The sequence below is a fragment of the Hyaena hyaena genome, unplaced genomic scaffold, assembly GCF_003009895.1.
Source record: "Hyaena hyaena isolate Hyena2069 unplaced genomic scaffold, ASM300989v1 scaffold_206, whole genome shotgun sequence".
Lineage (NCBI taxonomy): Eukaryota > Metazoa > Chordata > Mammalia > Carnivora > Hyaenidae > Hyaena > Hyaena hyaena.
In genome coordinates this window covers 1,062,503-1,089,225 of record NW_024080840.1, presented here as the reverse complement: position 1 = coordinate 1,089,225, position 26,723 = coordinate 1,062,503, and the positions used below count along the sequence as shown (strand labels likewise).

Genomic DNA, 26,723 nt, shown 5'->3' with positions numbered 1-26,723 from the left:
GACATAGAAAATGCATTTGACACTATCTAACCACCTTCCGGACCAAACAAAATAAAACTCAACAAACTAGGAATAGAAGGAAGTTTCTCAAACCTGATGAAAGTATCTATGAAAAACCCACACTTAACATCATATTTAAAAGACTGAGCACTTCTGGGGTGCCTGGGTGGCTTAGTCGGTTAAGCGTCCGACTTTCGCTTAGGTCATGATCTCGCGGTTCGTGGGTTCGAGCCTCGTGTCGGGCTCTGTGCTGACTGCCAGCTCAGAGCCTGGAGCCTGTTTCAGTCTGTGACTCCCTCTCTCTCTGACCCTCCCCTGCTCACGCTGTCTCTCTCTCTCTCTCTCTCCTAGAAATAAATAAAAAACATTTAAAAATAAATAAATAAAAGATTGAGCACTTCTTAAAATAAAGAACTAGAAAAGGATTCCCTTTCTGACCACTTCTTTTCAACATGGCACTGAAGGTTCAAACAATGGCAAGAAAGAAGTTAAAGAAAAGGTATCCACATTGGAAATACAGATATAAAACTATCTCTATTTGCAGATGCAATGCTCTTATATGCAGAAAATCCTAAGGAATTCACTAAAAACTATTCAAACTAATAAACAAGTTTATCAAGGTTACAGGGTATATACAAGGTTTCAGATCAACGTACAAAAATCAACTCTATTTCTACACACTGTAGTAAACAATCCAAAAGTGAAATTAAGAACATGATGCCCCTGTAATAGCATTGATGGGGTTAAGGACACACTATCCCAAAATATCTCACCTTGGCATAGTGAATATTCCAACTTGAAGGAGTTTGAGAACCAGCAGAAGTAGGGAGGGCACTCTGATATTCCCCCACCCTGCTTCCCTCAAACCCTCACATAACAGGTGCCCTCCCTAAACCCAGAAGAAAGCTGAATCTTCACCTTTAGGGACAAAGGTAAACTGAGAAGAATCCTAATAAACAGGGCTTGTTGAGTTTCTCCCGGTCTAATATACTTACCTTACTCCCTGACCTTAAGTCCTTCACAACTATCCACTCTTTATCAAAGCTAACGAGGTCTAATCTAACTGGTTCTTTGGATCTTCATTTCCATAGGAGGCCTCTCATGTCAACGTAAAACTTACATTAAATAAAGCTGCATATTTCTCTCTTGTTAGTCTTTGTCAGATTTAGTTTTCAGACATAGCAAGACACCCAAAAAGGGTTGAGGAAAACTCTTTCCTCCCATACAGCATCAAAAACAATAAAATACATGAGAATATGCTTAATAAAAAAGGTATAAAACTTGTACTCTGAAAAGTCTAAAACACTGTTGAAATTAATGAAGATCTAAATAAATGGAAAGACGTCCAGTGTTCATGGGCTCTAAGACAATACTGTTTAAATGTCAGTACCTAAAACTGATGTACAAATTCAACACAATCATTAAATCTAACCTGAAAGTTTTTGGCAGAAATGGACAAGATGATCTTAAAAGATACAAAGAAATTCAAGAAAATCAGAAGAGCTAAGACAATCTTGAAAAAGAAAACAAAACTGGAGGGTAAACTTTCTGATTTCAAATTTTCCTACATAGCCATACTAATCAACACAGTTACTACTGGTAGAAGATTAATCATATAGATGAATGGGAATAAAATCTTACATTTCTCGTAAACTCGTTTTGATGAAGATACCAAGACCATTCCATGGGAAATAAGTTTTTCCAATACATATTGCTGGGACAAATGAATGAAGAGATTGAAGTTGGACCCCAATCTCAAGCCATATACAAATGTTAATTCAAAATGGATCATAAACCCAATTTAAGAGATTAAAGTATATAATTCGCACAAGAAAATAAAGGAATATATCTTTGTGTCCTTGAGTTATGTGAAGACTTCTGGAGTCTTTAATGCAACAGAATAAAAAATAAACTGGACTTCATCAAAACCAAAAATATCCAAAGAATACCATCAAAAATATGAATAAACAAGAGAAAATAACTGAAAAACTTTTACTCTACAGATTTTTTTCAGTAATACATAAAGAACTCTTAAAAATTCCACCAACAAACAAGAGACCAGGGCCAGATAGCTCTCCAGAGGAATTGTGCCAAACAGTTAAAGCTGTTCTTCTTTTGAAGCTGTTCCAAAAAACAGAAATGGAAGGAAAACTTCCAAACTCATCTACAAGGCCAGCATTACCTTGATTCTAAAACCAAAGGCCCCACTAAAAACGAGATTACAGATCAATTTCCCTGATGAACATGGATGCAAAAATTCTCAACAAGGTACTAGCAAACTGGATCCAGTAATACATTAAAAGAATTCTTCACCATAATCAAGTAGGATTTATTTCTGTGATGCAGGGCTGGTTCAGTATCTGCAAATCAATCAATGTGATACATCACATTGATAAATCAAAGGATAAAAACATGATCCTCTCAATAGATGCAGAAAAAGCATCTGACAAAATACAGCATCCTTTCTTGATAAAAACCATCAAGAAAGCAGGGATAGAAGGATCATACCTCAGGATCATAAAGGTCATAAACGAAAGACCATCATTAACTGGGGGAAAAAACTGACAGCTTTCCCCCTAAGGTCAGGAACACAACAAGGATGTCTACCCTCACCACTGTTATTCAACATAGTGCTGGAAGTCCTAGCCTCCAACAATCAGATAACACAAAAAAATAAAAGGCATCCCAATCAGCAAGGAGGAAGTCCAACTTTGACTCTTTGCAGATGACATGATACTCTATGTGGAAAACCCAAAAGACTCCACCAAAAAAACTGCTAGAATGGATACATGAATTCAGCAAAAAGTTGCAGGATATAATAATCAATGCACAGAAATCTGGCATTCTATACACCAATAATAAAGCAGCAGAAAGAGAAACCAAGGAAATCAATCCAATTTACAACTGCACCAAAAACCATTAAATATCTAGGAATAAATGTAACCAAACAGGTGTAAAATTGATGCACTGAAAACTATAGAAAGCTTATGAAAGAAACTGAAGAAGACAAAAAAAAAAAAGGAAAAAATTCCATGCTCATGGAAGAAGTTATCATTGAAATGTTGGTACTACATAAAGCAGTCTACATATTCAATGGAATCCCTGTCAAAATAACACCAGCATTCTTCACAGAGCTAGAACAAATAGACCTAAAATTTGAATGAGACCAGAAAAGACCCTGAACAGCCAAAGCAATCCTGAAAAAGAAAACCAAAGCTGGAGACATCACAATTCCAGACTTCAAGCTGTATTATAAAAGCTGTAATCATCAAGACAGTATGGTATTGGCACAAAAACAGACACATAGATCACTAGAACAGAACAGAGAACCCAGAAATGCACCCATAGATATTTGGCCAACTAATCTTTGACAAAACAGGAAAGACTATTCAATGGAGAAAAGTCTCTTCAGCAAATGGTGCTAGGAAAAATGAACAGTGACATGCAGAAGAATGAACCTCAACCACTTTCTTACACCATACACAAAAATAAACTCAAAATGGATGAAAGACCTAAATGTAAGGCAGGAAGCCCTCAAAATCCTACAGGAAGAAGCAGGCAACAACCTCTTTGACCTCGGCTGCAGAAACTTCTGACTTGACATGTCTCCAGAGGCAAGGGAAACAAAAGCAAAAATGAACTACTGGGACCTCATCAAGAGAAAAAGCTTCTGCACAGCAAAGGAAACAATCTGCAAAACTAAAAGGCAACCAATGGAATGGGGGAAGATATTTGCAAATGACATATTAGATAAAGGGTTAGTATCCAAGATCTATAAAGAACTTATCAAACTCAACACCCAATAAACAAATAATACAATGAAGAAATGGGCAAAAGACATGAATAGACACTTCTCCAAAGAAGACATCCAGATAGCCAACCGACACATGAAAAAATACTCAACATCACTCATCACCAGGCAACTACAAATCAAAACCACAATGAGATACCACCTCACACCAGTCAGAGTGGCTAATGTTAGCAACTCAGGCAACACCAGATGTTGGCAAGGATGCAGAGAAAGAGGAACTCTTTTGGACTGCTGGTGGGAATGCAAACTGGGGCAACCACTCTAGAAAACAGTATGAAGGTTCCTCAAAAAATTAAAAATAGAACTACTCTACAACCCAGCAATTGTACTAGTATTTATCCAAGGGATACAGGAGTGCTGATTCAAAGGGGCATGTGCACTCCAATGATTATAGCAGCATAATCAACAATAGCCAAAGTATGGAAAGAGCCCAAATGTCCATCAACTGATGAATGGATAAAGAATGTGTGGTATACATATGTATGTATGTATACAAATACACACACACACACAATGTAATTATTACTCAGCCATCAAAAAGAATGAACCCCTGCCATTTGCAACAATGTGGATGGAACTAGAGTGTATTATGGTAAGTGAAATAAGTCAATCAAAGACAAATATCATATGACTTCACTCGTGTAATTTAAGAAACAAAACATCGGAACTTAAGGGACAAGAAGCAAAAATAATATCAAAACAGAGAGAGAAACCATAAGACACTCTTAAATACAGAGAACTGAGGGTTGTTGGCTGGGTGTTGCAGGGGGAGGGCTAAAGGGGTAAGAGGCATGAAAGAGGGTACTTGCTGGGATGAGCACTAGGTGTTATATGTAAGTGATGAAAAAAAAATTTTTTTTAATGTAAGTGATGAATCACTAATTTCTATTCCTGAAATTATTATTATACTATATGTTAACTAATTTGGGTTTAAATTTAAAAATAATAATAATAAATATTAAATAGTATTAAAACAAATTTGTTGCTAAGGAAAAAAAGAACTTTAAAGCGGAATAATGAAAAGACAACCTAATTAAAAAATGGGCTATAACTTAATATACAGAAACAGCTAATGATCATACGAAAAGATGCTTAACAGGATTAGCTATCAGGGAAATGCAAATAAAAATGACAGTGAGATACCAATTCACATCCATTAGGATGGCTGTAATCAAAAGGAAGGTAAGTGTTGGCAAGGATGTAGATTAATTAGAAACTTCAGTACACTAGTGATAGAAATGTAAAATGGTACAACTTCTTTGGAAAACAGTCTGGCAATTCCTTAAAAATTTAGATAATTTAGTTACTATATCAGGAAACAATTCTTCTCCTAATTTCCACTTAAGAAAATTTAAAACTTATTGTCCATATAAAATATTGCCAGTAAATATTTCTGGCAACATTATTCATAGTAGCCAAAAAGTAGAAACAAACCAAATACTCATCTTCTGATGAACGGGCAAACAAAATGTGGTATATCCATACAATGGAATATTATTGAGCAACAGAAAAAACAACCCTACTAATTCATGCTATATCAGAGATCAACCTTGAAAGTATTCTAAGTGAAAGGAGCTGGAAAGAAAAGGCCATATTATTTTATGATTCCATTCATTTGAAATACCTCCAACGGACACATTCTTATAAACAGAAATTACATGTTGCTTTACACTGGAGAAAAGGGAGAATGTGGAGTGACTGCTAAAGGGTGTAGGAATATTTTTTTAGGGTGTTAAAATATACTGGAATAAAGATTACGGTAACTGTTGCACAACTCTGTAAACATACCAATGTGAATTTCATAAAAGATACCAAATGAGTTGTACACTTTAAATGGATGAATTGTATGTTATGTTAATTATATCTCAATAAAACTATTTTTAAAAACAAAAGTAAAATAAAGAGCTATCCAGATAAAAACCAAATGGTTGATGTAGTTTCTTTTTGTATCGTGTGACTGCTGACACTTGGGTATTATTCTTCAGTGTCCCTCTACTTTTCCTCAGCATAGAGTTCTTACTTACCAGGTGTTATTTTAATAATTCCAAAATATAAGTTCCTAAAAACACATAAGCATATATTAAACCACAGTAGTCTTTAAAAATACTGTTAGACTGTGAGTTTTTTTCTTTTAAGTAAAAGAAAAATACTTACTTAATTGCTTGTGCTCCTGGTCTTTGCACAATCAAAGTGCTAAATTCTTCCACTACAATATCTAACAGTTCAGGTGTTTCTCGCTTTTCTCTTAGAACAATAGACATACTTTTCAAGTGAACAAACAACTTCATGGCTTCAAACTAGAGTATATTCAGAGGAATAAAAGGAGAAGAAAACATATATATGTAAATACAAAAACTACTCTCATTCATATACTTTATTCTTTCCAATAATCAAAAAATACTTTTAAAACAACCCTTTATATATTAAATAATCACCACATTAACATAAAAAAGTAGGGGCAATTTTTATCCTTACCTTGGAAATTAAAATACTTACAGACCAAATGTCAAAATGAGTCAGTAATATCTATTTCTCAAAGGATTAAAAACAGGCCTATCATTAAATTCTAAGTATAAGGCAAGAAAACATCTTAAAACATCTTACTGTTTTAGGCAAGGTTGGATCAACTGCTGTTTCACTGTAGCCAATTGCTTCATAGAGTAAAACTTTTTCTTCAGGTGTCAACATTTCTTCAAGAACTATAAATCATAAAGAAGTATTTTGCATTCTTAACCGGTAAGATAAAACTAACCCGTAATTTAGTTACCTTTAACCAATGAAATGCAAACTTAATTCTTTTTATACTTTTAAGAAAATTTTTTGAGACCACAAGAGACAGAGTACAAGTGGGGGAGGGGCAGAGAGCAGGAGACAGAATCTAAAGCAGGCTCCAGGTTCAGAGCTGTCAGCACAGAGCCTGACACGGGGCTCAAACTCCTAAACTGTGAGATCATGACCTGAGCCAAAGCTGGATGATTAACTGATTAAGACACTCACATGCCTTTTAATTTAAAAAAAAAAAAAAAAAAAAAAGAAAGAAAAATTATAATCACTGAATGTCAGGATGACATTGGCAATTTTAAAAGGATTAGTCTCCAAAAATATAAATTGCTAAATGTATAAATTTAGCAATATAAATTTCTAAGTATTTATATTAAGCAAGCTCACAAAATGGCTCACAATATTACAGACTTGATGACACTGTGCTAAGTAACATACCTGGCATACAAAGTAGGTAGTATTAATATCATGATCTTCCCATTTTACAGATGATGAAATTGAGGTTCAAAGAGTTTTAATAGTCTGTCTGGGCTACACTGCTAATAAGTGATAGATCCAGGATATAAACTTAAGCCCCTAAATCTCCAAAGCTATGATCTTACATATTTAGTAAGGAAACAAAAACCTTTCCAAGAAACAATTTTAATAAAAATGTATAATGCCTTATACCCTTTGCATATTTTTACTTATTATTATCTATATGCATTTACTAAATCCTCTGAGCATAAAGTTCTTCTGTAAACATTAAGATAAAAATTTTTTTATTTGACATATGTATTTGCAATGTTATAATAGTTTTATTGATAATAAGGTTAAATTACATATGATATATATGCACATAATGTTGATTTTCCTTATGAAATTTTCTGCAAAACTTTATTTTCACAACTGATGATTGGCTGCACTAAATTAACTTGATAATTAATTGCACTACTATAAAATGAAATGGACCTACTTCCAGGCTTCACATCTGGCTGTTCTTTACTTTTTGGTTCTGACCAAGTCCACAGCCAGCTAAACCATCCCTTATTTTCCTCTGCATCTTTTGCTCCTTCTCTGTAAATCCTGTATCCAGCTTTCTTTACCTAAAATAAATAAATTTTCAAATAAATGACAAATTATCCTTATTTAGCAATCTAAAAAAATAGAAAAATGACATTTAAAAAACTTAACTACTGTAGTGAACAAATATAAACATTATACAAACTGACAACACAACACAGTAACTGCAACATTAGCCAAACATGAGAATTTAGGATACCAGGTACGGTCAGCCCTACTGTTACAAGTCATGGTGATTACACCACTCCCTCCAAAATTGGATTTTTACCTTCATATGAACTGAGTGTTTGATAAGCCAAATTATTAGCAAGAATGTTTCCCCACAGGACCTAATTTAAATGGATGGGGCAAAACATTAAGTCAATTTTTCTTATACTGTACTACAGGAAGCAAATTTCAACCCCTTTCAGGAAACAGTGTATTACAGTGCAACACTAATGATATGACTACATCTGTCAAATCTACATGGAATCTAGATTTACTTATTGAAAGATAATCTGGAATTACCTCAACTTCTGCCTGTTGTCTTGATATAGTTATATTAAATACATCCAAGGTCTTTTCCAACTCCTAAAAGTATAAACAAAAGTGTGTTTGAAATAACTTTATATACCTACATAAAGATTATAAAAATTATAAAACTGCAATATATAATCTATCAAATTGCTGCACTGAAGCAAAGACATAATAGGAAGCAGAAAACAGATCATCCATCAACATAATATCCCTGTTAAATTCTGAGAAGCAGTGCTTATATATATATACACGTCAGCTTAGAAACGGTAATGATCGAATAACCTCTTAAAGAAATCATACGCTATGCATACAGTTGTTACAACTCTGCATGATTTACAGACACATACTAAAAGACATGATACAGGCATTGCTTAAAATGATTTTTGGGTTTTAACTTTAAGGGCAAACACATTAATGTTACCTTCAACTAAAAATTATAAATCCTTCATATTATATGCACGGTTGGTGTGTCATTTTTAATATATACCAAGTAGATCTAGATACATTTAAAACTTATTTTGAAATTCTACATATTCCAAAGTTTCTATGGCTACTGAAATAAACAGAGATAAGGTAAGTCTTTCATCATATCAATAAATTATTTCCATGATCAATTTTAAGAATGTCATTCTAAAATCTTTTTCCCCCCCTAGGAGAAGCAAACATGACCTACTTTATCTAGAAAACAACTTCACTCAGGATTCTACTATCCAGCAGATTTGTAGGATTCAGGTTAATATCCAAAATAAATAAGTAAGGAAATGTGTAACCACCTTTCCAAAAGGCCTCTAAACCCAAGCATTCCTAATAGTCGAGGACTGCAGAAAGTCTCCTACATCGAAATAAAAATAAAGCTCAATCTTCAGGGAGCTCCTAACTGGAAGCTGGTCTAGATTCAGAACGGTTACAGTAATTTCAAGAGGCTGTCTCCCTAAACTGAACTTTATCTATAAAACAGTTCCTTCTAGAATATACTATAATGTTAAAAGACTAGTATTTAGGAAGTTCTCAAGACAGATGATGAAATGTAAAGTTGCTAGTAAAGACTAGAAATGCCACAAAAATTAAGACAAAGGAGGCTCTGTATGGGTAGAAAGTTTAGGAAAGTTCATACAAGAGATGGGACTTAAGTAGAGTTTGAGGAATGAATAAAAGTGGGGCAAAGAGATGAGTAAAGGAGATGGACTTGGCTACAAACGTAAGCATAGTATGTATAAAAGACAAGAAATTTATTTAATTAACACCATCATTTGTAACACAGAGAAATGGAATGGTGACAGATAACAGAAGGCTTTGAAATTGACACAAAGAAGATTGGAATCCATGTAGCAAATTTTTTTTTAGGCTTTTGAGGTTAAAAATGTCATAGTGTGAGGCTTCAAATTACTATCTGCATGAACCCAAATCTCCCCAGATTGAGAGTAATCTCTAATTCCAACAGCGCACAGGAGAGTATCACCTGAGCTCATAGGAGTACGAAGTCTAAGTAAAAGAGAAAGAGTCAGTCAAAACTGAAATAAGTAGGAAGTGTTAGTCACCAAAGATGGAGGAGTTATGTAGTACAAAATATTCAACAACTTTTTTTAATTACTAACCTGCAAAGAGATGAGTAGTTCACCAGTTGGCTTCTTAGTTGTTATCTTTTTTTTATAAAGTTCTTTATACTGCTTCATTTTTTGCCTGTGTTCTCTAATATACTTCCATGACCACATCCGTAACCGGGGGCAGACATTTACTTCCAGAATACCATGTATAGCATAACTCCACCTATAGAAAACAAAAAACAAAAAAACCAAAACCCTACACTTAACAACCTCAAACCAACAGTAAGAAATAAAGTTACTTCTACTCCAAAACAACATATCTAACGATATAGTACAAAGACTATCAAAATGGTGTCCTGAGTATCTGATTTTTCCCAGCCCTATATGTATTAAGACTACATTATAAAACTTATCTCTTTCCTAAGTGGAAATAAGCCAAATCACTGAATTTTGTTACAAAAAAGATAGCTTTACAGGGAAACTATCGAAATATTACTTGGCAAAGAATAGTAATTAAAAGTCAACTGAAAAGTATTTGCAACTTCTAGAAACAGCAAGAGCTTAATAACAGTTAAGACTTTTAAATTAAAAACAATTTTTTAATGTTTACTTTTTGAGAGACAGAGAGAGAGTGGGGGAGAGAGAGAGAGGGAGACACAGAACCTGAAGCAGGCTCCAGGCTCCCAGCTATCAGCACAGAGTCCAATGCAGGGTTTAAACTCATGAATGGTACAATTATGACCTGCACTGAAATTAGATGCTTAACCAACTGAGCCACGCATGAGCCCCAAGACTTTGGAATTCAAAAAGGGGCTACTCTTCATAGACACACATAACCTAACTTTCAAGTTTAATTATATAGGCTTGAAGTATCTAATATGAAAAGTTTGGATTTTTTTTTTTTTAAAAAGGTATTGCTAGACACAAACTAGGATATAGTTTTTAATAATCCCAAAACTACAGTTAATGAATGGTATTCTAGTGTCCCCTTTTAAAATTTTCTTAGAATCCCTTCAATCAACTTAACATAATAAGCAAAAGCATAAATCAAACAACAGTTTGTATCTGTCCTTAAAGAGTATCTTAAAAAGTTATTCTCAAAGTCGGGGCGCCTGGGTGGCTTAGTCGGTTAAGCATCCGACTTTCCGACTTTTGCTTAGGTCATGATCTCGCGGTTTGTGGGTTCAAGCCCCGCGTCGGGCTCTGTGCTGACTGCCAGCTCAGAGCCTGGAGCCTGTTTCAGTCTGTGACTCCCTCTCTCTCTGACCCTCCCCTGCTCACGCGGTCTCTCTCTCCTAGAAATAAATAAAAACATTAAAAAAAAAAAAAAGTTATTCTCAAAGTCAATAAATTCACTTTATACTATACATTATAAATTTAAAAAGATTAGATCAACCGATTCTACTTCTAGGTATTTATCTGATGAAAATGAAAACACAAGCAAAAAAACATATATGTATGTACCCCCAATATTCACTGTGGCATTATTAACAATAGTCAAGATACGGAAACAACCTAACTGTCCATCAATGAACTAATGGATAAAGAAAATGCAGTGTGTATCTGTATGTGTATGTGTGCGTGCGTGTGTGTGTGTGTGTGTGTGTGTAGTCATTCCATGACTGGAATATTATTTGGTCATAAAAAGGAATGAAATCTTGCTATTTGTGACAATACAGATGAACCCTGAAGACATTATGCTAAGTGAAATCAGACCAAGAACGATAAACACCATATGATCTCACTTACATATGGTATCTCAAAAAACAAAAACAAAAAAACTGAGCTCATAAATAGAGTACAGACTGGTAGATGACAGAGGTGAGGCATAGGCAGTGGTAAAAATGGGTAAATGGGATTAAAAGGTCCAAACTTCCAGTTATAAAATAAGTCATGAGGATATAATGTACAGCATGGTGATAATAGTTAATACTATACTGTATATTTGAAAGTTACTAAGAGATCATAAAAACTCTAAAGGAAAACTTTTGTCATTATATTTGGTGATGGAGGTTAACTAGACTTACTGTGGTGATCAGTTCACAACACATACAAATATCGAATCATTAGGTTATAAATCTGAAACTAATGTAGTATGTCAAATTATATCTCAATTTTTAAAAATTAAGCCATTTTACCATTCTCTGGCATGATAGTGAAGAGGCACATCAGGTTTGAATTTCCTGTAGGGTAGATTCTGTGTCATCATATCAACTGACTCAAGAAGCTCCATAACGCTGAAATACTAAAGAATGAAAATATTAAGTCCGTTTGAGGTTTCAGATTTTGTGTTCAATGTTGAAAAAGGTTAAATGTTACCATAAAACTCTGTGCATTTCTCAAATACCCTTAAAAATCTTAGTTCTGAAAACCATTAAAAATATCTTAGTTCTACTTTTTATCAAATTATAGCTCAATTCAAATTTTCATTTAAAACAAATCACCTGTGGTTTATTAAATTCAATTGCTATCTCATGTAACTCAACTTCCAGGTTTATCTTGGGAGCAGAAAAGTCAAAATCCGATCGCCGATTCATCTGAAGTTTGGCATTAGCAGATATGGGGCGAAACACTGAAAAATAATGCAAATTTTAAAAATTTAAATTGAGTTATATTTCAAGAGTCTAAAAGTCCTAAAGGGATGGAGTTGAAAATGTTGATTTTCATTTCTTATACTCTTCCTACTTTCCCAGATTGCCATACTGCTATAATTTGGTCAGATGAACTGTCAATTAACAGAGAAGATTCTTTTATTTTATTCGTAATTATAATTCATATTTTATTCTTTAAGTAAACAAAGACTAAGTAAACCTCCCCTCAAAACACCAACATAACCCTTAAAAACAGAAACACTCTCTAAAATTCAAAAATAGTGTAAAAAAATAATGTTAACAAAAATACACAGTTTAAAACAATTACATTCAAAATGCTAAGGGGAAAAAGACTTTATTTAACCACTGACTTCTATTATCAAACTATAATTTTTGAATTTCTGGTCAGTTTCTATATATCCATCTGCCTCCTTTTAACTTGTAAAAGGAGATTTACCCAGGATAACCTTCTTGGTTCAACCCATAATCTAAGACAGATTAAACTAAACGTTATACATTTAGTACCAAAAAAGGATAAGAATATTCTTGCAAAGGGAGGCCAGTTATAGCTGAATGTATAGAGAGATCAACTATTAAATTATCAGCTAATCTATATAAAAACAGTACATTTGTCTTGTTTTAATCATCCCAAGGCACAGCACTTAATTTTTTCACACTGAGCATTCAAATGTACTCAACATATTACACTCAATTATATATATATATTGAACTTAATAGAACCAGAAGATACTCCAGAAACTGGTTAAATTCATCATACAATACATACAACAGAATACTACACAGTGAAAAATATGAACAATTTCGTATGTGTGTATATATATACACATTTATGTATGTGCATATACATATGAATCAATATACTAAAAGACTTAATAAATCTACGTATAAGGCAATTTTACCACTACTCGAAAAATAAAATTATTCTCCCCTAGCTTTTTTTTTCGCAAATAGTTAATTGTCAAATTGGTTTCCACATAACACCCAGTGCTCATCCCCACAAGTGCCCTCCTCCATGCCCATCCCCCCTCCCCACCCCACATCCATCAGTCCTCAGTTTTTGTCAGCATTCAAGAGTCTCTCATGGTTTGCCTCTCTCCCTTTCCCCCACCATTGCCCCCCTTCTTCCTCTTGTTCCTCAGTTAAGTTCCTCCTAATCCTCCTATACGTGCATACATTTGTTATTTGTCCTTCTCTGCCTGTCTTTTTTTTCTTAGCATAACACCCTCAATGTCCATCCATGTTGCTACACATGGCCAGATTTCATCGTTTCTCATTGCCATGTAGTATTCCATGGTATAGATAAACCACATCTTCTTGATCCATTTGTCCGTTGATGGATCTTTCCATGTTTTAGCTATTGTTGAGAGTGCTGCTATCAACATTGGGGTACATGTGCTCCTATGCCTCAGCATTTCTGTATCCCTTGGGTAAATTCCTAGCCGTGTTATTGCTGGGTCATAGGGGAGTTCTATTGTTAGTTTCCTGAGGAACCTCCACACTGTTTTCCAGAGGGGCTGCACCAGACTACATGGCCTTTAGAAAAAAAAAAATTGCCCAACCCCTACTACAGCTCAGTGGCTGTCAAAATTTGTTATTCATCAAAATCACCAGGAAAGCCTGTGAAAACATAGATTGCCAAGGTTCATTCTCAGAGGTCCTGACTCATTATGTCTGGGATGGACTCTAAGATTTACATTTCTACCAAGTTTCCAAGTAATACTGATGCTGCTAGTCTGAACCACACTTGGAGAACATGGTTCTAGTCAGTTCTCTCTTCCATTAACCTACATGACTTTCATAGCCTCTCTTCCCTTCAAAAACCTCCCAACACCTCAGATATTAAAAAATAAGAGCTCATTAACGAAATTCCATAAACTCTTATCACCCTCTCTGCTGTCCACCCCATATCAAGACTTCTCTCTTATTCCTGAATTCAGTCTTATAAGAGGACTAATCCTGTTCTCTGTGGAAAAGCACTCCACTTGTGTATGAGATCCTATCCCCTTTTACCCTTATAAAAAAATTATCCCTTCTCTATCTTGCTTATTTTTCATGTTCTATAGATGATTCTCATCTCAACTTGTAAATAAGCTGTTGTCTCACTCATTAAATAAAAAACAAACCAAAAAAAGCTTTCAGTCCTTCTTCTTTCGAGCAGGTATGCCAATTATCAATTTATTGTCTGTGAACTCCTATTTCATACTTCATTGCCTACTCTAAAAACTAGACTTGGCCCTTTAAATATTTTTTCCCTTGCCAGCTAGCATAATATTAATCTTTACCAGCAGAGGGCACTGGAGAGACACTGCAGGAGCAGTTATGTTTCCTGGTTCTAATGTGCTCATTCCACAGACCCCTGCACTGCCATGGTTTTCCAGCACGCAGCTCCCACCAAGTGGCTGCTACAGAAGCCGGCTCCAGTGTCCAGCTCCTACAAGGTGACAGCAGCTCCTAGAGTGTGACAGATTCTTCAGCCCCAGCCTCCTGAGGGGCAGGGCAACTAGCAGCAGCCAGCAAGTTCTTCCAACGCCCTAAGGCAGTTCTGTAGTGAAGTGCCTCCCACAGGACAACCCTTTATGACAATCTATCAAGATCCCAAGGGTGAATCTCCAACAAGTTTGGTGGCATGGCACCACAGAGACTTTCCTGGCAATCAGTGAGCCCTGGTCACAGAGACCTCAGCGCTGAGACAGGCACACCCTCTTCATGGGGAAGTCCATCTCAGTCCTAGGGTAGGGGCAGTGCCTTCTACTCTTCCTATATTCTTTAGAGTTCTCTCTACTTTTCATTAGCCAATTCTTTGTTACTCCAATCCCCGGTTACAGTAATGTTTTATGTTAAACTTCCCCTGCTCAAATTACTGTGCAGTTTCTCTCTCACCAGGTCCTGACTAAAGCAGCAGGAAATGACAGCAGGCAAAAGGGAAATAAGTCAAACCTAAGTGACAGAGAGGAGAATCGTCAACACACATGACAGGCAATCTCATCTGTTCTTAATGTTTCCTTTGATGAAAATAATCTAGAAAATGAAGCCAAAACTATGAAATGGATAGTTTTAAGAGTGAAAACAAGACTCAACTTTAGGAAATTAATGAAGTATAATCAGGAAGGTAGAATACAGAAAAGAATCACTGATTGAAGACATCAGACAACCAAAGCTAATAAAAAAGTTATCCACCCACCAATCAGTATTTACTGTGTGCCTACAGAGTACAAGAAATACTACTCCTTTCAACTTAAAATTTTACTCATTTCTGATTATAAAAGTACATCATGTTCATTTCAGAAAATTTGGAACCAGATAAAAATATGAAGAAAAATTTTAAATATACATTTTTTAAATCGTAAGATTACAGACTATGCCAGCTAGCATTAATAAACTATATTTGCCATTTAAAATCTCTTAACATCATAATTATTATGAATAATCCTTAGAGATTTATCTCATTTATTATATCCTCACTCAGGACATTTTTCTTTCCTGTAGTTTTGAAATATAGCAAAAAATTCCCCAACAATGAATGACACAGAACCGATAACTGTTTTATTTGTGAATATGTATTATAAACACTTTGGATTATATGACAAAATTAACATGGAACATCACAGTGACTTTAACAATGTCCATTAAAATTCATGCCAGTTACTTTAATTGTACTTATCTTACAAAAAGTACTTACCAAAATCATAACCTTTTGGGACAATATTTTCACGGACAATGCCATTCTTCAAGCTGTCCTATTAAAAGACAAACTGCTTTTATTTATATTGATGCCAATATATCTTTATTTTACCAAATCCTATTATATGCAAAAAAAAAAATATTTAAAAGCAATTTAAAAAATAAATCAAACTTCTGAGGACTTAGCTATGGAAAATATTAAACTGGTTATACAACATCCTATTAAACTACTGCTATTAAAGAATGATCTAGGAACTATTTAAACATATGTGTGTGTATTTACATATTTGTGTACAGGTACATTTATGGAAGTTGGCAAAATTCAACATCCATTTATGATAAAGAATCTCAAGGAAGTGGGCATAAAGGAAATATACCTCAACATAAGAAAGGACATATATGACAGTCCCACAGCTAACATCATGTGCTCAACAGTTAAAAACTGACAGCCTTTCCTCTAAGATTAGGAACAAGACAAAGATGCCCACTACTCTTGCCACTTTTATTCAGCATAGTATCAGAAGTCCTAGCCAGAGCAATTAGGCAAGAAAAAGAATAAAAGGCATCCAAATTGGAAAGGAAGAAATAAAACTATCACCATTTGTAGATGATATAACATTCTATATAGAAAACCTTACATACTCCACCAAAAACTGTTAAATCTAATAAAGTAAAATTGTAGGATACAAAATTAATATACAGAAATCTAATGCATTTCTACACACTGATAATGAAGTAGAAGAGCAATTAAGAAAACTCAATTTACAATTACATCAAAAGGAATTAAATACATAGGAATAAATTTAAACCAATGAGGCAAAAAGACTTGTACACCAAAAATTGTAAGACACTGAAGACAGAAACTAAAGATGCTAAAAAAAAAAAAAAAAGGGGGGGGGCCCAACCATATTCCATGCTCCATATTTCAAGATATATTGTTAAAAAGTCCATACTAGCCAAAACAATCAACAAATTCAATGAAATCCCTGCCAAATTTCCAACAACATTATTCACAGAAATAGAACGATACTAATATATATATGGAAGGAACCATGAGAGACCACAAAAACCAAAGGAATCTTGACAGAGAACCTGGAGATACCACAAGTCTTGATTTCAAATTATATTCAAAACTACGTTAATCAAAACAGTATGGTATTGGCATAAAATCAGACACACAGATCAATGGCATAGAATAAAGAGCCCGGAAATATATCTATACATATAAATGGTTAATTAATTTACCACAAAGTAGCCAAAAATGTACACTGGGGAAAGGAGAGTCTCTTCAAAATGTGGTGTTCAGAAAACTGGACGGCCACATGCAAGAGAATGAAAATGGACCACTACTTTATACCAATACAAAATTAACTCAAAATAGATTAAAGACCTGAACATAAGACCTGAGGCCATAAATATTCTAAAAGAAAACACAGGCAGTAAATGCCCTGACACTGGTCTTGGCAATGATATTTTGGACCTGACACCAAAAGTAAACACAAGGAAAAAAAAAAAAAGTGGAACTACATCAAACTAAAAAGATTTTGCACAGCAAAGGAAGACATCAACAATAATGAACAGGCAACCTACTGAACAGGAGAAAATATTTGCAAATCACTTATCAGATGAGGGGTCAATATTCAAAATATATAAAGAACTCCTATAACCCAATTTCAGAAAAACAATCCAATTAAAAAATGGGCAGAGGAAATGAAAAGACATTTTCCAGACATACAGATGGCCAACAGGAACATGAAAAGGTATTCAACACCACTAATCATCGAGGGGAATGCAAATCAAAAGCAACTAACACCTTTTAGAATTGTTATTATCTTTCTTCTAAAGTAGGCTCCAAGCCCAGCATGGAGACCAACACCGGGCTTGAACTCACAATGTTGAGATCAAGAGTCAGACACTTAACCAACAGAGCAACCCAGGTAACCTAAAATGGTTATTATCAAAAAAGAAATAACACGTGTGGGCAAGGATGTGGAGAAACACAAACTCTTATGCACTCTGGGTAGAAATATAAACTGATGCAACCCCTATAAAAAACAGTATGGAGGGTCTTCAAAAAATTAAAAGAACTACCATATGATCCACCAATTCCTATTCTCCCGTCCAAGTACTAACCAGGGCCAATCCTGTTTAGCTTCTGAGACAAGATGAGATCAGGCACATTAAAGGTGGTATGGCCATAGACTAGCAATTCCTATTCTGAATATTTATCCAAAGAAAAGAAAAACATGAGCTAGAAAAGATACATACACTACCATGTTCACTGAAGCATTAATTATATACCCAAGATACAGAAACAACCTACATGCCTATTGATAGAAGAATGGATACAGAAAATATATATAAATACACAGTGGTATATTATTCAGCCATTAAAAAGAAGGAATCACCCTTCTGCTACATGGGTGAACCTTGAGGGCCTTATGCTAAGTGAAATAAGTCAGACAGACATATACCCTATGATCTTATACGTGAAATACTTACAAATAAATAAATAAATATTTTTAAAAAGCCAAGCTCATACTTGTAGGTACAGAGCACAGATTGGTGGGAAATAGGCAAAATGTGTCAACAAAGTTAAAAGGTAAGTGTGTCTAGTTAGAAAAGAAGTCAGTTATGGGGAAGTATGTAATATACAACATGGCAACTATAGTTAATGATACAGTATTGTACTTTTTTTTTAAAGTTCATGTATTTTGAGATAGCAAGCAAACAACAGTGGGGGAGAGAGAAAGGGAGGGGGATAGAGAAAGAATCCCAAGTAGGCTCCATGCTCAGCATGGAATGTGACACAGGGCTCCATCCTACAAACTGGGAAATATGACCTAAGCCAAAATCCAAAGTCAAAGGTTCAACACACTGAGCCACCCAGGCATCCCTCATATTGCATATTTTAAATATCGCATATTTTAAAGAGAATAAATTTTTTTTTAATGTTTTATTTATTTCTGAGAGAGAGAGACAGCATGAGCATGGGAGGGTAAGAGAGAGACAGAGATATAGACTCTGAAGCAGGCTCCAGGGTCTGAGCTAGTTGTCAGCACAGAGCCTGACACAGGGCTCGAACCCACGAACCGTGAGATCATGACCTGAGCTGAAGTCGGACGCTTAACTGACACTGACTGAGCCCCCCAGACACCCCAAAGAGAGTAAATCTTAAAAGTACTCATCAAAAGTTCTGAGATTAATTATGTATGGTAATGGATGTTAGTCTTATTGTGATCATTTCACATTATGTGCAAATGCTGAACCGTTACAGTGCACACATGAAATTACATATATAACATTATATATATATACACGTTTTATATTATATATAATTGACATGTTTATATATAAATATATTTATATATGTGCATTTAATATATACACATATACATATACACAATTGACATGTTTACATATACATGTTTATGCTTATATGTATGTATAAACATGTCGATTATACCCAAAAAAATGTGTATCTATACATGTTTGTGTACAAACACATATATATTCACATATTTGTGTACATGCTGTTAATGGATTTTGCCTAGGGGGGAAAAAGTCACCAACTACAGTTATGTTAATAAATGGCAATGAATAAAACCAAAACCATATGCAAAATATACTAACAAAAGTATACATACGCATCCCCCAAAGATTTACTTACCAATGATTCATCATAATCATTAAGGTAAAACAACGGAGACTTCACGTTCCAATAGGCAAAAAGGTTATCCAATCGGATTAACTAAAAATAAATCAAGTTTATTACACATCTCATTTTCTTTAAAGGATCTTTAAACATATGCTATTTTAAGAACTCGCAAATAACTAAATCATATAATCGAGTTAAGTAAACGCAATTCACATAAATCCTTATCTATATATTATCATCTGCCTTTGTGTAAGTCTCTTATCAGGTCTATGGGTTGACAGGATATTTATTTTACCTTACGGAAGAGTTTCTCAGTTTCATCATGTAAACATGGAACCCAGAATTGATCAGTTGTCTGAAAATTAAAAAAAAAAAAAAAAAAAGTGAAAGTGTCATAACATATGAAATGGCAGAGTGATAAACTATTATTAATATACCCTTGACCAATTTCCCATGAAAATGCCCTTGAAGACACTCAGTGACAGAATATTAACCACAATAAAGTCTGTTTTCGAAGACCTCACTGCTAACTAAAAAAGCTAAGTAAACAAGCAATTACAAACAGGTAAGTGCCACCACAGAGGTTAAACACAGTTCTCAGAATAATGCAGGAGCCTCAAATTCAGGGATAATGGAGAAAGTGATGACTAATACATAATATATGGATAAAAATTATTGATTTTAAGGTTAGTGGGGAGTACGATTCAGAGTAGGAAAACATCCAAGTATGTGACATGTTCGGGGAACTGAAGAAGACCAGTATGGCCAGAGAACATACACAAACAAAAGAGGTGAAACCAATGTTACCAGGGGTCAGATTAAAACAGATTAAAACTGTTTTAAAATAAAACTACCGACTTTATTCTAACAACAATGAGAAGCTACTGAGGGCAATAAAGTGTTTAGATGCTTATTCTACAAAGACCGTTTTCATTTTCTGGTAGAGAATTGAACAGATGACAACAGTGGTTTTCAAACTTCAGTGTACATCAAATCACCTGGAGGGCCTTCTAAACCTTAGACTGCTGGGCCTCCATTTGAGTTCCTAATTGAATGGGTCTGGGCTAGGGGACCAGTTTCCAAGGTCTCCCAAAGGGGATGGTCAAAACCGCTGTCACAGTTACCCATGACCTCCATGCTGCAACATCCAATGTAATTCTCCATCCTTATTTTTCAAACTAACAGAAGCATTTGACAGTTCACCCCACCCAAACTTACTGAATAACTTTTCATCTGGCTTTTCTTATTTATTTTGCTTGTAGTAGGCCCATGTTTTAAGAAGAAATTTTACACAAAAATTCAATGGGTATATGTAAATAAAGCATATAATGAAATACTACAGAGCAATTAAACTGAATTAAAATACATGTAGCAATACAAGTAAATATTAAAAACACTGTGAAAATGAAAATTTATTGAAAAATCATGTAAAATATTTATGTAAATTTTTAATTTTTTAAACATTTATTATTTTTAAGACAGAGAAAGAGTGTTGAGTGGCAGAGGGGCAGAGAGAGAGGGAGACACAGAATCTGAAGCAGGCTCCAGGCTCTGAGCTGTCAGCACAGAGCCCGACACGGGGCTCAAACTCATGGACCACAAGATCATGACTTGAGCCGAAGTCAGATGCTTAACCGACTGAACCACTCAGGAGCCCCTATGTAAACTTTGAAAAACCTACCAGCGTTATACATTTTTAACTGATATACAAAAGTTTAAAATTTTAGGATGTTTATCTCTGGGAGAAGGATGAGAGTAGAAAATATACGCGTTTTAAACTTTATTCCTAACAACTTATTCTTTAAAAGTATTTAAAACTTAAACCAAATGACAAATTCCACAACTGTCTATAACTTTGATGCAAGTCAATGCTTCATAATCCTCTATTTGCTCCCATACTTCAAAAATTCCTCAATTTGAAAAATTAGGAACAATGTTTGCCACCATATGAATGATGGTGCAAAGAAAATGTGTGATTTCTTTATGCTTTCCATGACTTATCAGTATTTCTGAAATAACATTACTTTTATTTTGTACTTACAAAAATGGATTTTTAAGGAAAAAAGTATCGAATATATTCTGCAAATAATAGGCCTTCATATTTTAAACTAAATTTGATGATCAAGCATTTTTTGAAACACTAAACTACCCACTCCCAATTCCAATCTACCTTAAGCACTCTCCGTACCAACTCTACATCTATTTCTGATACTAGCACACACGAACAGTTATAGCTTGATCAACTATACTGCACAATACGGTTAAATTTCTTTTTAAACAAAGTACCTGCATGCTGAGATTTTGAAGGGAAATACCGAATGACAGTGGATTGTCTCGATTTGTGATCTAAAGAGGAAAGAGCAAATTTTACTCAGAATTTTAGTAGTTAAACAAAATTATAGAAAAAGCTCATTTTCTGGAAAATATTTTTTCAAACACTCAAAAACATTTTACCAGTTTGTAGAACTGTTATTCCTGTATTTTTCCTAATACTAATTAAAAATTTAACTATCAATGTATTAGTGTTGTACAATAAATCTGTATGTTTTTCAGTTTATAAAAAACCAGTTTATCAAAAACTGACCTCACAACAGTACTATGAGAAGACAATAATTATGCATTTTAGAGACACAGGGTCTATTTGAGATAAACAATCAAAATCTACCTCTACTGAGTCCTAGACCAGTATAATTTCCAAGAGGTAAATATAAAATATTCTAAAAATACATAACTGGTTAATTCATAATGCTCAAGTATCCAAGGTGACTGCAATATAGAAAGGCATTTTCCTACATTATCCAATTTTTGAACATTTTAGCAAAATGTAATCAAAGCATTAAACACTGCAAATTAAAACTATGATTACAAAGAAGAAATATCAGGTCACCTTCAGGCCTGTGTCCCTCCACTTCCCAGCACCCAATGGCTGGCCACATCACAGCAGGTGTCAATAAACAGTAAAGTATATGTACGTAAATGTAAAACTAAGTTTCACCTATTCAAATACTTACATCATCTTCATAACGAATATGGATGTTGGAAATTTTCACTTGAAGATTTTTTATGATCTGTGTAATTAATTTTTCTGTGAAAGTGTCCGGTTTCTCCACCAGATGTTTTTCTACAATAGTAAATACTCTTTTTTTAACTTGAATGAAAAATACACTCTATAAATACCCATCCACATATGGAATTGACATAATCACCATGTTAAAAAAAAATAGGTCTCTGTAAACAGAACACTAAGAGCCTCCTTTCCCTAAGTCTTCAATATCAAAAGACTCAAAGGCAACCAAATATACATAATTTCAAAATCTACTTATTCAATGAAACTAAAACCAACTATGTAGAACTTCCTGCCACTAAATTTTACAACTTCTGTTAACTATACCTGGGTACATAAAGACTTGGAAACATTGAAAATGATTAGATAAGAATTCTAATAGGCTTCAAACAGAGAAGCCAGAAACAGCCAAAAGAAGGAATCACCCTTAAAATTAGTGATACTATTACAAATTGTCTGTGGTTTGATGTATAAAATGGTTCAATATGCTTCTCCTCCTGATGAATCCAAAACAGGAAGATATATGATCCTTTCTTCTTTTAAGGAAGAATGAAGTTCATCATTTCTTTCATTTTCTAAATAAGGTATTAACTATTTCCAGTTTCAAAGCTTTCCAGGGGAATAGAAAGAACAAAGGACTGAAGCTCCTATTTTTTTTTTAATTCATTTATTTTGAAAGAGGCAGAGATAGTACAAGTATGGGAAGGGCAGAGAGAGAGAGGGAGGGAGAAAGAGAACCCAACCCAAGCACAAGCAGGCTCCGCATTGCCAGCTGCAGAGCCTGACGCAGGGCTTGAACTCAGGAACCATGAGATCATGACCTGAGCTGGAATCAAGAGTCAGTCACTTAACTGACTGAGCCACCCAGCACACCGTTAATTTTTTTTAATATGCATCTGATAACCACGAGTTACTGTCCTTTTTTCCCCCACCTGAAAATGTTAATGAAAACTATCTCATTTTCTATTTGTAGTTCTGTTCCACTGTACATATGGAGTAACTGTTTTTTCCTCTCATGACCCACTACTCCTTAATTCAGCTGGCCCAGGAGGACAAGCTGATGAAGATACATTTACATCAAATCCAAGTGTTGGTGATTAGCAGGTAAGTAAATATATTTAAAAATAAAAAGACTCTAGAATTAAGAAGTAAACAAAATATAAGCTCTTTGAAGATAGAGCATTTTAATCTTTGAATACACCACATCCTAATAAAATCCTTTGCTCTATAAGCCTATTCAGTCATTCAATTAAATGCTTAAATCTTTCTTTCCCTACACAGTATTTCCTTCTGAATCCCTTAACCAGCACAGATTCCATAATGTCTTATTTCACCAATATTTTCAACTCTTTTATTCCTTTTTTCCTCCCTCATTTTCTTATCAATAAAACTCCAACCCTAAATAAAACCAATGTTCTACTTTTCATATAAACATGCTTAACCTTGCAGTTGAGCACAGGAGGAGGAAAATCACAACAGGACTCTAGTAACTAAATTAAGTATCACCAACTTCACCCAAACAGCAGCCTTACTCCATTTCTCCACTCAACTTGTTCACATGCTGTGGAATAAGTAAGTCAATCCCTTCTGATTTTCCTCAAAGGTCTAAACACTCCTTCCATTGCTCTCTTTACTCTTAGATGACCTTGTCTCCAACTTTGGAAGAAACAGAAGCTCCTTTTCTGTAATCATCACTCAGTGACCCAGGACATACATCACATAAATGATTATTTCTTTAATTAACTTAATACCTCATTAGGATCTGATACATTCTTTGCTTCCTAAAATACACTTTTCCCATGAAATCATAATCTCCAAATTTCTACTTATCTGATCTTTTTTTTTAAATAATTTTTTAATGTTTATTTTTTTTTGAGAGAGAGAGAGAGAGAGAGAGAGAGAGGGAGAGAGAGAGAGGAAAACAGAGGATCCAAAGAGGGCCCTGCACTCACAGCAGAGAGTCCAATGTGGGGCTTGAACTCATGAACCATGAGATCATGACCTGTGCCAAGTCAGATGCTCAACCAACTGTGCCACCCAGGTGACCCCTCATCACTCTTCCTAGATTTTTTGTCCTGTGTTCCTCTTTTACAGCATCAGTAAATGTTACATTTCCCCATGGCTCAGTCCTAGGACTGCTTCTCTTCTCCTATACTACTCCTTCCAGGAATCTCCTCCACACCTTATACCCTCAACTATCATTCCAACGCTGGTAACTCACAATTACATATCAGATAGAGAAGGAAATGAGATGTATTCACAGAGAAATTGATACAGTCAGTAAACTATAAACAGGTCAGTATGTTTAGAACAAAGAATAGAAGAGAAAGGGATGGGGTCAGTAATGAGGCTGAAGAGGTAGACAGGGTTCAAATCTTATAAGCTGTTATGTATCATGCTGAAAAGTTTAAATTTCTACCTGATAACAATCAGCTATCACTAATGAATTTTAAGCATAAACATTTCTAATTTTAGACCTATGTAAAAATAAGGACTTCTGATTAAACATGGTGGATTGTTATCTATTTTTCTACTTCTCAGTAAAACCTCACTGATGCAAAAGTAAAGGGGAAAAATGGATAAATACCCAAGGCCAAAAGAAAGAATATAGGGAAAAAATAGGTTAAGATATACCTTCAAAAGTTTAGAAGCTGGAACGCAGATAGCCTTAACCTACTTAGCAGAAATGAAGAAATTCATCTAAATGCCTATAAATGGAGATGCCAATAATAAAGATAAATCAAAAACCAGAATCCTGAGAAGATTCAGAAACTGGAGTCCTGAGAAAACATAAATGGCAGGGAGAGGACAATACTACATGGACTGGCTTAAGTCTGGTGTAACTCATGGTGGGACTTCCAGGTACCCTCCTCCCTCTCCTAGTCCACACAGCCAAACAGCTATCCTTTTCCCATCCTGGTGAGAAGCATTTCTTCCAAAGAGAATACACGCAACAGAGTGCAGACCCTAAAACCATGTACTTACAGATACAGGGAGATCCACCATCGTGAAACCAGACACATTAAAAAAAACTTCTATAAAATAAGCAATCACACCTACTATTGCCAAGCAAATAATAAAGTTGCACCACAAAACAGATGTAATCAGAGCATATATAATATTTGGCTCAGAAGTAAACATTTATGTATAGCCATAATAATATAAACAATGAATATTGATTTAAACAACATGCAATTATACTGTAAAGACAGAAAAATGGGCCGACTTTACAGTCCATAAAAGGAAGCCTCTCTATATAAATGATGTATAAAGTAAGAAATCAAGTAATAGAGGTATAATCATCTTATATAGTAACATGGAAATAAACACAACAGTTTAAAACTTAAAAGTAGGGGTCCCTGAGTGACTCAGTCGGTTGAGCATCTCACTTTGGCTCAGGTCTTGATCTCATACTTGGTGACTTCAAGCCCCACATCAGGCTCACTGCTGTCAGTGCAGAGCCCACTTGGGATCCTCTGTCCCCTCCTACCCCCCCCCCACTCACACTCTCTCAAAAGTAAATAAAAATATTTTTAAAAAGTGTATATATATGGAGTAGGCTTAGGAGCTAAGCCAGGAGACAGTATTTTTGTGAGTACTAATATTACTTACTAATTTTTAAATCTATGTATACATATTTTGAGAAGATGAATATAATTTTTAAAAGGCAAAAGCCTAGGAGACTTAGCAAAGAAAGGATTGAGAAGAGGAAAATGGCAGAGTAGAAAACACCAAAAATCTATCTTCCTCGCTAGATAACAACTCAAAGGAAAAAAGACAGAGAAAGGGTCAGAGAGAGTATCTGAAGACATACTGACTGAGGGACTCCCATCTGGCTCAGTCAGTGGAGCGTGTAACTCTAAGGGATCTAAGGGTTGTGAGTTCGAGCCCCACACTGGCTGTGGAGATTACTCAAGAATGAGAAATCTTTAAAAAATAAAAATTAAAAAATGAGAAATACTAGCTGCAAACTTCCCACATTTAAAGAAAGACA

The 26,723-nt window shown here is 34.7% G+C and overlaps 1 protein-coding gene across 4 annotated transcripts in view; it reads right to left on the bottom strand.

The window, feature by feature from the left end:
- VPS13A (vacuolar protein sorting 13 homolog A) overlaps positions 1-26,723 on the bottom strand; it is a 228,593-nt gene that overhangs the window by 171,123 nt on the left and 30,747 nt on the right. For all 4 annotated transcript variants that reach the window (XR_005530230.1, XM_039242171.1, XM_039242174.1 and 1 more), the window contains exons 6-17: positions 22,677-22,786; positions 21,952-22,011; positions 19,961-20,020; positions 19,678-19,758; positions 16,006-16,063; positions 12,159-12,286; positions 11,853-11,959; positions 9,766-9,937; positions 8,162-8,224; positions 7,548-7,677; positions 6,416-6,510; positions 5,966-6,108 (exon numbers count right to left, since the gene is read on the bottom strand). Coding sequence is in view for 3 of the 4 variants with exons in the window: in XM_039242171.1 (XP_039098102.1) it covers positions 5,966-6,108; positions 6,416-6,510; positions 7,548-7,677; positions 8,162-8,224; positions 9,766-9,937; positions 11,853-11,959; positions 12,159-12,286; positions 16,006-16,063; positions 19,678-19,758; positions 19,961-20,020; positions 21,952-22,011; positions 22,677-22,786 (1,207 nt within the window). In the remaining variant the exon portion in view is untranslated. The remainder of the gene's footprint in view (positions 1-5,965; positions 6,109-6,415; positions 6,511-7,547; positions 7,678-8,161; positions 8,225-9,765; positions 9,938-11,852; positions 11,960-12,158; positions 12,287-16,005; positions 16,064-19,677; positions 19,759-19,960; positions 20,021-21,951; positions 22,012-22,676; positions 22,787-26,723) is intronic.